The sequence below is a fragment of the Lytechinus variegatus genome, chromosome 7 (assembly GCF_018143015.1).
Source record: "Lytechinus variegatus isolate NC3 chromosome 7, Lvar_3.0, whole genome shotgun sequence".
Taxonomy (NCBI): Eukaryota; Metazoa; Echinodermata; class Echinoidea; order Temnopleuroida; family Toxopneustidae; genus Lytechinus; species Lytechinus variegatus.
In genome coordinates this window covers 8640905-8653653 of record NC_054746.1, presented here as the reverse complement: position 1 = coordinate 8653653, position 12749 = coordinate 8640905, and the positions used below count along the sequence as shown (strand labels likewise).

Genomic DNA, 12749 nt, shown 5'->3' with positions numbered 1-12749 from the left:
TGTATACTGCGTATGAGCATTGAAATGTCATTTCATTTGTATACCATGCCTTTGAAGGCTTTACTGTGAAAGCTTATGCAATATCTGTATTTGAAAGTGTTAATGCTCATCCTAATGAAACATGGGAAAGGTTATTGGGAAAAGTTAATCATGAGCTGACTGTGCATTGGCTTATTTCAAATGTCATCATTTTCTTCATCCACACAGGTGGAGCATTCCACCATCTCAGCCCAGATGTCGTCGCTGCGCTCCAAGCTCAACACCCAGGAGACGGACTACGACAAGCTCAAAGATCGCTTTGAGGAGCTGAGTGCCAACCACGAAGCCCTGCTCAACGACCATGAGAACCTGGTGCAGCTGCACGAGACACTGTCCACAGAGTACGAGTCTCTGGATTCGGAACATGGCACCCTGAAATCACACTACAGGCATCTGAAGGGAGAGCTGCAGGATGTACAACAGAAGTGCCAGGTAAGACCTGGGGCCCTTCTTACAAAGAGTTACGATCGATCCGATCATCGCAACTATGGAAAGCCAGCCACATCATCAAAAATGCATGTTTAATTCAAATGTTTTCTAGCTATGATGTATATCCATGCATTCATTGCTTTTTTGAAACTTCACTGCACTTTTCTTTGCAGACAAAGGACATGGTGAAATTTTTTTTGTAGGAAAATTATGACACTGATGGATTTCCATAGGGTTACGATTGATCGGATCAATCGTAACTCTTTGTAAGACAGGGCCCTGAAGTTATGTATTGTGAATCTTCCTGATACCAACAGCACTTTCTGGCTTCTGCCTATTCCCTACTCGTTACAATACAATTTCATTCCTTCTCTTGTTTTGCAGAATGATGTCCTGTAATTTTTATGTTTGAATACTTTGCTTTGTATAAAGTACTAAACTGGATGACTCGACTCTGAAATTCAGTATTCTAGCACTCAATTATGCCATAGGACTTTGGTAAGAGTTCCATATGCACCCCCCATTAAAATTGAAAATAAAAACATGCAGAAGGTTCAGAATGATATATCTAGCCCTAATATAGAACATATATGATGGGGAAGTGGAAACACATACCATAATATGGCTTTATTCCGTCAAATTTCGAGCAGGATCTAATGCATGTAAATGCCCATAGACATCGGTTTATTTAGTCAGTAAAGGGTCTGTGAGTCAAGACTAGTCAAACTATTGGCTGATAATCGTTAAAATACCCTTTCCAGTATCAGCGCTTCTCGCTAGCATAGCGGGAAAGGTCTTGACTGCAGATAAATCGAGGTGAGTTTGAGTCCCAAGCAAGGTAACCAATAGTAAAGAAGTGATAAAAAAATCTGAAGTGAACGAACCAGAAGTCTGAACAATCTTTTGTTATTTTTAGTGGGGGATGCATATGGAACTCTTTCCAGGACTTGTAGTGTCAGATGTGAGGATCATAACCCTCTTTGATATTGTGTGATCCAATTGAATTGACAGGAGACCGAGAAGAGATACAAGGACCTGGAGACACTGAAGAGCTCCCTCAAGGAGGAGGAGGCCAAGTTCCGTCGGCTGAAGTCCGAGTCCCAGAGCGTGGAGTCCCTGCAGAAGGAGTACAACATCCTCCAGGAGAAGCACACCCGCATGGACAAGGAGTATCAGAGGGTGGAGGGGGAACTCAAATCCTTGAAGGGTTCACAGAGGTAAGTGAACCCTTGAAGAACTTAAGAGGGGGGGGGGGTGGCAGATGTTGAGTCACTTTTAGCACATGTGTTTAGAATCTGTGATTGATTTGCTCGAACTATAAATCCAGTGCACTCCTTCAGTGACATACTACAGTAGCTTTTGAATTGCCATAGATACGCCAGCCCGTATTCTGAAGTCAGGTTTAACTTAGACCAGGGTCTAATTCTGTGCTAAAATTATGGGAAGCCAAAAGTGTCAAAATATTAAGTTGTATGTTTCTTATAATTTACTGTGCTCTTTCGTGATTCTTCAATAGTAAAGACAATCATATATTCATGCTTCCTAGACAATTATGAATGAATTGAGAGCCAAATGAGCTGAAATATGATATCTCTACTGTTAGTGATTTATGTAACAACTGGCTATCCATACTTAAACTACAACTTTAAAGCAGAGTTTAAGTTAAACCCGACTTCAGAATATGGGCCACTGGTTTCATATGGGGAACAGAAGGAAGATATGACTGTTGTGAGCATGGTAATCAGTCCCTCGGCCACAGTTCATGTAGACATTAGCATCACAAATATATTTCTTATTACGTTTACCACGTATATATTTTCTATCACTTTTATCACATATATATTTATTATCATTAATATTAACACAGAGTTTTGAAAGAAGTTTCAAGCTATTTTTTTTTTTTTGGTTTTTGGGGGGGGGGAATAATCTAGTTCTGACATTGATATATTGAGTAAAGCTATTTTCCTGATGAATGAAATAATAATGATGAATTTAGAATAAATATCATGATGGTATAAAGACTGATTATTATGGTACAATATTGTTATAGGCACCCAATAATTTGATCCTGTCTGGTGATTGTACCATACTACATGGGTATATGGGAGCGGTGATGAGTAAAAGTATTAAAACATTTGACCTTTTCACTGTTATTTGATAAAAACAAAAATATGTTGTGTTCTTCAGGACGCACCAGTTGAACCATACCAACATGCAAGGTCAGCTGTCTGAATCCAAAGATCAATGCCAATCATTAGAGATGGAGAGAGCTAAACTAGAACATAGATGCGAGGTAAGAAGGCTGTCATTTCAGGCACTGAGCAGGACAACAACTTGACTGAAAGAAATTTATTAATTGCTTTTTTTTTTTTTTTTTGGGGGGGGGCCCTAATCATGAGATAAGTCAACCCTTCTTCCATGCGTGCAGTCTTACACAGTACAAAGTGAATGGAAGTTGAATAATGTCTCCGCCACTGACGAAATGAACAAAAGTGAATGTACTGGTGATATGAATCAGGATAATGCCAAATTTGGTCTTTGTTATTTCTCATTTGTTTCTTTTGACCGAAAAAAAATGAAGATGTATTTGGTAGGTCAAGTCTACTCTACAACCATGAAACACCAATAAGTTAAATTTTATTTTGGATTTATCATCAATGTTATGAGCAATTTCTATAGATGGAACTCCATGTATGTCTCAATTTTCGGTAACGACAATAACCAAACTTTCCCGCATGTCGCTGCATGTTTACTTGTGTGACTCAGTAATTACCAGTTGCTTGAAGGTAAGAATAGTATGCAGCAAGAAGGATAGCACAAATAGCAAGTTTTGTGTTGATTCCTCCTTGGAATGTAAAACAACAAGATTGATAAATGCAATAGATAAGCGGATGCGACTAGGCTAGCGCTAGCTACAGTCTTATTAGTTGTTAGATCACACTTCACTGGACAAGAAGTAATATTCCTAGTTCAGTGCACAAAGTGAATGGCAAATTCATGCCGTGCGCTTCACGCTGGAAGTTTTGGATATTGTCGATATCGAGTATGCACCCGTACAGTTAGACTGCTGGTCTACATTACTTACATGGATGTGTCTCCATTTAGATGCTGTATCAGTTGAATGCCAACCTGGAGGAGGAGAACCGTAAGCTGATGGAGCAGTTGAGTCAGCTGATGGCTCAGAACTCGGAGCTCCTGGTTAACACCCTGGAGACCAAGGAGCTCCACCATGAGGAGCAAAGACAACTAGAGTAAGATGTACTCTTTATTTTGTTGGTTGGTTTTGATTGTATTCTTTTGATTTCCTCACTGATATCCAGGCGGGCAACTTGCTTATTATCAGAGGGATGTTTCGCAAATATTTAACACACCCAGGATACTTCCTGTGCAATCTCATTGCTTATTGTATATTACTTTTCACTTATTTTGTTGTAACCGTCAATCCATTTTAATGGCACTTCATGATATGACGTTGCCCATCAAAACTTGCTTCCCTCTTTCTTGGCATCAGTGTATGATGTCAATGGGCTGTATTCCAGACGCATCACTAAGCCAGGAGAGGATTGTCAAGCGCTGGCATTCACATGCTCTCTTTCCTTCTATAGCACCAGTAAGGGCCACTGTCTCTAAATCATTCTAATGAATAGTGTTGCCAAAGAAGCATATTTGAATTGCTATAATATGTGGTAGAGAATGGGATGATTTATTATTTTCAATGACACCTACATTGCTGACATGATCAGTCCATGAAATTTTAATTCTGTGAAAACAAAAATTAAAAACACATTTCAAAACCTTCCAAATGCTGTTGCAGTGCTTGTTGCAGCATCGCCACAATAAGAATATTTTGACATGAGATACAGCATTAATTATCGTATTGATGTTTTCTTAATTGCAGGGATCAGCTACATAACATGAGACGGCAGAAAGAGAAGCTAGAAAACAAGATCATGGAGCAGTACAAGAGTTACACATCCCCGTCAAAGAAGTATGTTCTTGACTCAGTTAAAGGGAAATGTTACCCTTTGATGGACTATAAAATACCCCAAAAATGTATCTTTTTGCTTATTCTTATGGTGATCCAAAACTCTGTATCTATGATGTATTCTTTAAAAATTTGTATTACATGCCCTCCTATAGAAAGAACACATGATCTACTGGTAGATGTGATAAAAGAGGCAGTGTATTTACTCAAGTAATGGGGAGAGTTGTTCACAAGAAACATCACAAATCTTTGTCGCGTTGCCAATATGAGGATCTCCATAGCATTAGTGATTGCAATATTTAAATGCTCATAACTTTCTCATTATTTGTCTAATTTTTCTTAAACTTTTGTTGATCTGTTTCTTTGATTTTTCTGTTTTCACTCAAGCTTTCTTGTTCTAAAGGTTTCATTCTCCTTTAATGAAATATCATGTGAAAAATAATCTCAAGAAGCTAACAAAATGAAATCCTTTAACCATAAAGCTGTGCACCGCAGGCTATATGGTATTTCAAACTATGTGTATACATAGTTTGGAATCGATTGCCATTATGATAAGATGCCTTCTTGATCTCTGTATTTTGATATGTATGTTTTCAAGAGAATGAGTGTTTGGTAGAAAAGGTAGGCCACATCTGTGTATTGTTGACGACTGTTGTGCATAACGCAGTATTATGATAGACATTGATATATTGAAAGAATATGAAAGCTTTATGATTACTGATTTTGTTTTTGGTTATTTCTTCCTTGTGTATCATAGGACCAGAGGCGGACTGAATTTCAAATTCATGAAGAGAATATACAAGGTAAGTGACTTCATCGTTTTGTTTTTTTCTGTAATTGCTATCCTGCCCAACTTTGGCAAAAGGAAGCAAGTGACACATCTGTCAAATTTGAGTTATTGTTATTTCTAAAAGCACCCTTTGTATGTTGCATGGTTCATGCAAAATTTGGGGAAGAAATGATCGTTCTAATGAAAGATATGGAAGAAAATATGCTGTTAAATTGCATTGACACCTATGTAAATGACAAACTGACATTGCTATTTTACAACAAATTATACATTTGTGACTTGCTTCCTTTTGCCAAATTATGGCAGTATAGTTTGGAAGCTTTTTCATTGAGTGAATTACACAAGTTGATTTGATAAAACGTGCCATGTTTCTTTTCAAAGCCGACGTGCTTCATTTTGAAAACATCAATTTATTTTCAGATTCATGTGTTTATATATTCATGCAATACATACAAATTATATCATTTGTATATATGCAATTGCTTAATAGACCGGTTTACTAATGTTGTCAAATTTATGGATGTTTCTTCCCTCCGGGCCTAGTAACTAGATATTCCATTAACCTGTATCTAACAATCGTATTTCAATACTTGGAATCCACTTTGCATGCATTAGTTGTTGCTATGTTGGGCAAACCTCGGGCAAGCTTTCCGGTTGTTAGAGGCAGCCTTTGCTATGCATAAAATTGGAATATGTTAGTAAACCGGTCTATTGAGTCAATCATTTTGGCTATTACTTGGTTTTTTCCACTCTGATAAACTACATGTCTACCTTAAACTCTGGATGATATTTACCATGCGAATCATATTACCCATCTTGAGCTGGGCTGATCTCCAAATGCAGAAAGAAAGAAAGTTTGTATCATTTTAATAAATAGCCTTTGTTTCATGTATTGTGACCTTGACAGAGTAAATCACGAGACAAGGACAGGGAGAGAGAGAAGAGGAGAACGTTAGATGGAGACAACCATCTCGACGTAGCCCAGGATAGCCTCGGTGAGGCGTCATCCATTGGATCCGGTATCGATTCGCTCGATGGATCAATCGTCATGGAAACCAACAAGAAATTAGGTAAGACATTGAAAGAGTGGAGAGGATTTTTGTTTGGCGAGGTGATTATCTTTCAACCTCATGAGATGAACATGTCTGAAAAAAAAAGACTAGTAACAGATGTAATATGGCATTCATTGAAGTTATTTTCTTATTTGTTCTGATGTGATATGAATATCATTTTATAAATGGTGATAATTATTTACATATGTATACATACCCATTGTAACTTCTACTTTGCACTTTGGAACATCTCATCTACCCTTTGTGTATTGAATGTGATCATATATGTACAATGTCTGAGGCATCTATTTTAAAACTATATGTATCTCTTCATTTGCATATAAGTGTTTGAACAACTTATACCCTCAATTTTCTATAGTTGTATAATACCAGTGCATGCATGCTGAGACTTCTTTAAACAAGTTCAAACAAGAAGAAACATGTAAGGGGCTTATGACACCTACATAGCTTATTTGGAAGTCATTTTATGTCTGTGCATGTTATGAATCTATTGACCCTTATTGTTAAATTTGTAAGAAACTCAAATCAAACCATGGTTTTAATCCTAATTATAGGTAGCAAATCTGTAACAGATGATAAAGTAATCAGGATTTGGCGGTGTTCAACCTACTGAAACATCTTGTCAGTGATATTTGCAATCATTTTCTTTTTATCATTATCGCGCGAGACTAGAAGTCCATTATATAATTAAGCTACCCTACCCATATGAAAATAATGTTTTTACATAAAGCACATTTATGTAGACCAGTAATTCTTTGAGTGAGATGCTTTAGAACGAGAATGCTAATATTAAACACTCCCATTGTAAACAGACGATAGGAGAGCAAGCTTGGATAGCAACAACTCAGTGGTTAGGAGAAAGAGAGACAGCTTTACTTCATCGGCAGCCAATCGACAATCCATGCCTTCACATGTATTAGATGGAAATTCGGATTCCAAAGGTACTTATCAAACCATCTCAATAAAAAAAATAGCACTAATTCGGTTATTTAGCTTTCATTTATTTCACAAATTTTGTTGCAGATATTGGGCCAATGTAGTATATTTTATTTTGCTTTGCTATTATCGTTTTGCAACTACATACCTCAAAAGGGCATATTCTTTTTTTTTAGCAGGGCATGGGGATATGGTGGGTCATTTGGTCGTGTAATACCAACTTTAGAGGAGGAAAAATGTCCATTCTGTAATCATCTTTTATTTTAGACTTTCAAAATGTCATTTTGCATAAAGGCAATATGGGATAGGCACTATGGGCTACACAACATGTGGAAATTTCCAGAAGTGATTTTTTTCCCAATTTTGTTTTTGGTATATGAAAAGCTGTCATGCTCTCACATTCTCATGGCTTGAAGAGTTTATGAAGTGAGGTAAAATGGACAAAATGGGAGTCTGACTGTTAAACAGGTTGATTATTTTATGGAATTGGCCTTGTTAAAGTTTCCTTTGGTCTGGTCTAGATCCGATTATAAGTTGATTTTTAGGGGATGCATGAGCGCTGAAAGGCAGCTTAAGCTAAAGCCGGGTTAATGATTATAATAACATCACACCTCGGAATAGAATATTTCTAGATAGATGGCGCTATATAAATGTATATTATTAATATTATTATTGTTATTATTGTTATTATGCGGGGAGTTGAGGTCGGTACATGGAAATAATAAATGAATTGAGCAACCACAATAACAAGCACAAAAAAGGGTGGAATTGAATGAATTGGCTCAATTTAATTCTCTCAGTGCATTCTAATTTTCAAGTTGGTATCTCATTGCATTTCATGATATAATTGATTAAACTGTAAAACAACAAACGTATATGTGTCACGTGGAAATTGCATGCATTTCAATATATATTATTGATGGTGATTTCATGTTCCATATGATGGTTTGAATTATTAATATTATGCTTACATTTTCGTTACACTCATGTTTATTTATTTTCTTTGACTTATTATTGCCAAATGTTTTGTTTGAAAATGAAATAAATCCTGACACAGTTTGCTACTTATTATATCTATGGAAATGCTTGCTGGGCACCATACCCACATATTTGCATCAATGTTTATTGTTCATTTTTTTTGTTATTTTTTTAACCCTGCTTTTGAACATTTTTGTACACTTATCATTTTCACTCAATCCCCATGTCATGTTTCATTAATGTCAACTTCTTCACAATTCAATTATCATTTTCAAACCCACCCTCTTGTCCAATTTCTGTTCATGGTTATGGTCCCCCCCTATAATTACACCTTCCTATTGTTTGTGCCATTTATTCTTCTTGTGAAATGAAATCCTCTTGATTTGACAAATTTATTATTTTTCAACTAACATGTATTCAATTTTAAAATGCAATCATTGCATTGACGATCTATTCCTGATTGGCCTATTTGATTCTGATGCATATTCACCCACTATGTCACCCTTTCTCCTGTTGAAAATAATAATTTTCTATTAATGTTTACTGCTTATCCTCCTATATATATATATATATATATATATATATAAAAAATCCTAATCCATATTTACCATCCCCTCAATAATACTACCTGTTCATGCCCTCTTCTTGTCGACATACCCTGTACTTCTACACACGTCACATCCTCGCACTTGCCAAACTAACTGCTGGTCCTTTTTATGCCATCCCTATCATGCCTTGGTTTTTTTTACACACCTTGTACTTTATAACTACACCCAACCCCACCCTGATCCAAATTACTACTGTTCTTTCTTTTTTTTTTGTCCTTTGACTACACTCCTGTTCCTGATCTTATCCTACACCTCTGCACCTGTTTATACTCTCTTTGTAATGCTTCATGTTCTCTTCCCTAATATTTCTCTATTTTTTTTACACACCCTATATTTTCTGAAACACTTCCAACCCCTCCCTGACCCAACTAACCACCTTTCTCTCGATGTTCCTTTATTAACCATTCACATTCATTTCCTCGATTTTACTTTTTTTTACACACCCTGTACTCAAACACTGACCCAACATGCTATTGGCCTGATTAATCATTCTATTCCATCCCTTGCATAATTCAACCATCCATTTTTTTGTATTGATCAACCATTGCCCCCAACCTGCCACATGTCCTTTAAATTATCTTCCATTTCCATTCCATCACATCCGTCTTGTCCTCTGTCTGTCCGTCCGTCTGTCCCTCCATCCATCCGTCATCCTCCATTCCATTGATGGTACAGGAGCCTTCAGCATGTCTAGCGAGGACCTGCGTATGTCCCGTGACTCCCTGGACAAAGGTATGATGCCCAGTGTCAGTACCCCCATGCTGCACGACACACAATCACAGGACAGCCAATCAGACAGAGGTAATAATACACACACACAACACAGCCCTTACCCAGCATGCATTGCACTAATGCTTTACCCCTGCTCATTCTTTAAAACGGTGCTTTTGTTATGTTTTGTTGATGTGCTTGAGTTTGTTGTGATGAGGACTTGTTTGGCAGTGGGTGTAACATAGTTTCAAGTTTTATATAAGTTCTTTGAATATGCATTTGTGTGTCTAAAATAAAAGATAGTTTTGGAGTAATCAAAGGGGTTTCTAAACAGAAACACTCAAATCTTTTAAAAAAAAATCCTATTGCTTATTTGGCTCTCCAAGAAAGACCTCTGTTTCGAAATCTCTCCTTGTTTTGCCTACTATGAAAACCTAGCAATTCATGGAATCTAAAAAGATGAATTTTGAGCTTAAAAGCCAAGAATGCCCTAATTGTGGAGAAAATGTTTTTGCAGATAGACAAATATAGTTTTGAAATGTTGAGATGTGTGGGTATATGATGCTTACTAACTTTTACTAATTGTGCATTTGCTGCTTTTAGCTTACATGTAACATGACGATCCTTGGCAAGATTTTAGCATGCTCTTAACACCCTACCCGTTCATGCTTTCCTTTAGCTGTATTCAAATTACTTTTCTCTAAAAGTAAAACACACTCCCCAGAATTAGGTTTCTTCATTTCCTAAATTCTTACCAAACAGGTCTTTGATTGTAGTCTTGGGAGCATTTCATAGAACAAAAAAGCGATTTTCACTGACTTGTTATAAGCTAGTAGATCATTGGTCCGAATTCACGAAGGTGGTATTAAAACCATCAGTTAAACCCATGGTTTGTGCAGATTTCCTGAATGAATTATGCTTATTTAATGCGTATATTAAACTGTTTTGTTACAGTGCACCAAATTGACACCTGTTGCCGTGGTTATCCACAAAATTTTATTCATGAGTCCACTGTTTTGAATTAATGAGTCCACTCTCCAAACAGCGGACTCATGAATAAAATAGCATTTATAACTATGGCAACAGACGTTGTTTTGGCGCACTGTGACAAAAGCGTGCATCATCATTGGACACTTTTTTAACATACACCGTAAATATGCATTATTTATACAGGAAATCTGAAAAAAAAATGATTTCAACCAATGGTTTTGAAAACCATCTTTGTGAATTTGGGCCCTTGTGTTTGATTGGCTCAGAGGGAAAATTTGTCATTGAAAATCACTGGACATACTCTTCATGAAATGCTCCCCTGCAAAATATTCAAATAGAATGTGATGTAAACGGGTGATTCTTTAAAAGACTCCTTTCCGTTTCCCTTCTTCCATGATTGCTTAGTTGGACCAAAAAGAATGGAAAGTACCTTTAATGCCAATCAAGGCTAAAATGCATTTATCTCAGCTTTGGAGAAACCATTGGGTGATTTCAAGTTCAGTGTTGACCTTATGGTGTTGGTGTTAGGTCAATTTTTACATGATTATAACGCCAAACATGAAATGAAGATGTTCCTGAAAAGTCACTCACTAGTTGTTTAGATGTCAATAATGTGATGTGGATCAGTTTTACAAACTATGAATAAGTGTAGGAGCTAGGGGAAGCAATCCAAATTTCAACACCAACACCAAGGCCAACACCGGACGTGAAATCACCCATTGTACATCATACGTGGATGACTTAGTTTGCATTAATATACAGTTATATCTGCTTCTAATGTCAGATTATTTGCCCCCGGATAAGTTTGATACAAATAACTGTCAGAGTTATTTGCTTTAAAAAGGGAGCACTGTAATTCATGATTCAATAAAACCTTTGAAGGCAGAAACTACTCTTAAAAGGTCAGAATTAACACAAATAAATTAGAATGAGAGAGAAAAAAAATGATTGCAGTAGTGAATGATAAACCCCTGAGCTGATATTCTTTGATAACATAACTTTTGCCTCCGAAGAAGATTCTGCTAGGATCGAAAGCCCCTTTTGACTCTCTTATAACATTATAAAGGAATAAAGCACCCAGTGCAATAATCTAACTATACAGCATAATGCTTCTAGTACTATAAAATAATTTCACATTTCATGCCAAATGCTGTCATCATTATATATTTTAACAGTCGTAGTTATTACATCATGCAATTTTGAACTCATTGCCAATCAGTAGTCCCATGCTTAATAGTCATTCCAGCCCACCATATTACTTACACTGCATTTATCAAAAATAATATGCCATTATGAATTTTAACTTTTATCTTGAAATTTTCTCAATTTATTCTTTATCTGTTTCCCATTGAATGTAGAATATTTTTTTATCAAGCAATGTCTTATCATTATTAGATTTTCAGCATAGATATTTATTCACTCGAAATATTTTCAAAAAATGTTTTCATGAAATTGAAGTTGAATGATAAATGTCAGAATATTTGACTTGTATGTTTAGCCTAGCATTAGTGCCTGTATCCAGAATTATGTCTTAATTTTTAAAAATATTCATAACATGACAAAAGCTCTAATAGGACTGTAAGGGTTGGGGGATGAACGCAGAGAAAAGGCAAAATAGCAAATAAAACTCTTCTCTTGAGTGCTAAAAATTTTCCACCCATGATTAGTAATTCATTATGTTGATGACTCAAGCAGTAAATTCTAGCTGTTGATAATATATCACAGTCATTTTCCTTACTCTTTTCATACACTGGGAGGGAGGGGAACATTATGTTACATACATTGAGTTCTTGTGTACATTTGAACATTGTTTATGCTACATTCACATCAATTAAACTGACACCAAACTGATCGACGGTATGCCATTGGAAATGATATAACCTGGTTTGGCGGTCTGGAGTCAGTTTCGCTGGTGTAACTGTATCATCAAGTATACTTGTACATGTTGTGTACATTTTGTAAGTTAGCCTCTTGTTTCTTGATTGTGTAGAAGTTAACCTGATGGATGATACGTTGGGCAAAGATCCTCATAATTTTAGTCCCTGCAAGTATCAAAATCATAGCATACTTCGAGATAAAGTTGTAAAATTTGCGCAAACACAACTATTGAAGGCCATGAGATGGTATTGATAACCAATTTTTCTGTCTGTTTTGAAAAAAATATCATTTTGTTGATTGTTTAAGAAAGTAACATTGGCAACCTAATTTAC

The 12749-nt window shown here is 36.2% G+C and overlaps 1 protein-coding gene across 5 annotated transcripts in view; it reads left to right on the top strand.

Moving 5' to 3' along the window:
- The window catches only part of LOC121418367 (girdin-like), a 90551-nt gene that overhangs the window by 64059 nt on the left and 13743 nt on the right, over nucleotides 1-12749 (top strand). For all 5 annotated transcript variants that reach the window (XM_041612195.1, XM_041612193.1, XM_041612194.1 and 2 more), the window contains exons 16-24: nucleotides 208-471; nucleotides 1480-1685; nucleotides 2656-2761; nucleotides 3574-3719; nucleotides 4367-4456; nucleotides 5211-5256; nucleotides 6151-6313; nucleotides 7129-7257; nucleotides 9514-9639. In XM_041612195.1, the coding sequence (XP_041468129.1) occupies nucleotides 208-471; nucleotides 1480-1685; nucleotides 2656-2761; nucleotides 3574-3719; nucleotides 4367-4456; nucleotides 5211-5256; nucleotides 6151-6313; nucleotides 7129-7257; nucleotides 9514-9639 (1276 nt within the window). The remainder of the gene's footprint in view (nucleotides 1-207; nucleotides 472-1479; nucleotides 1686-2655; nucleotides 2762-3573; nucleotides 3720-4366; nucleotides 4457-5210; nucleotides 5257-6150; nucleotides 6314-7128; nucleotides 7258-9513; nucleotides 9640-12749) is intronic.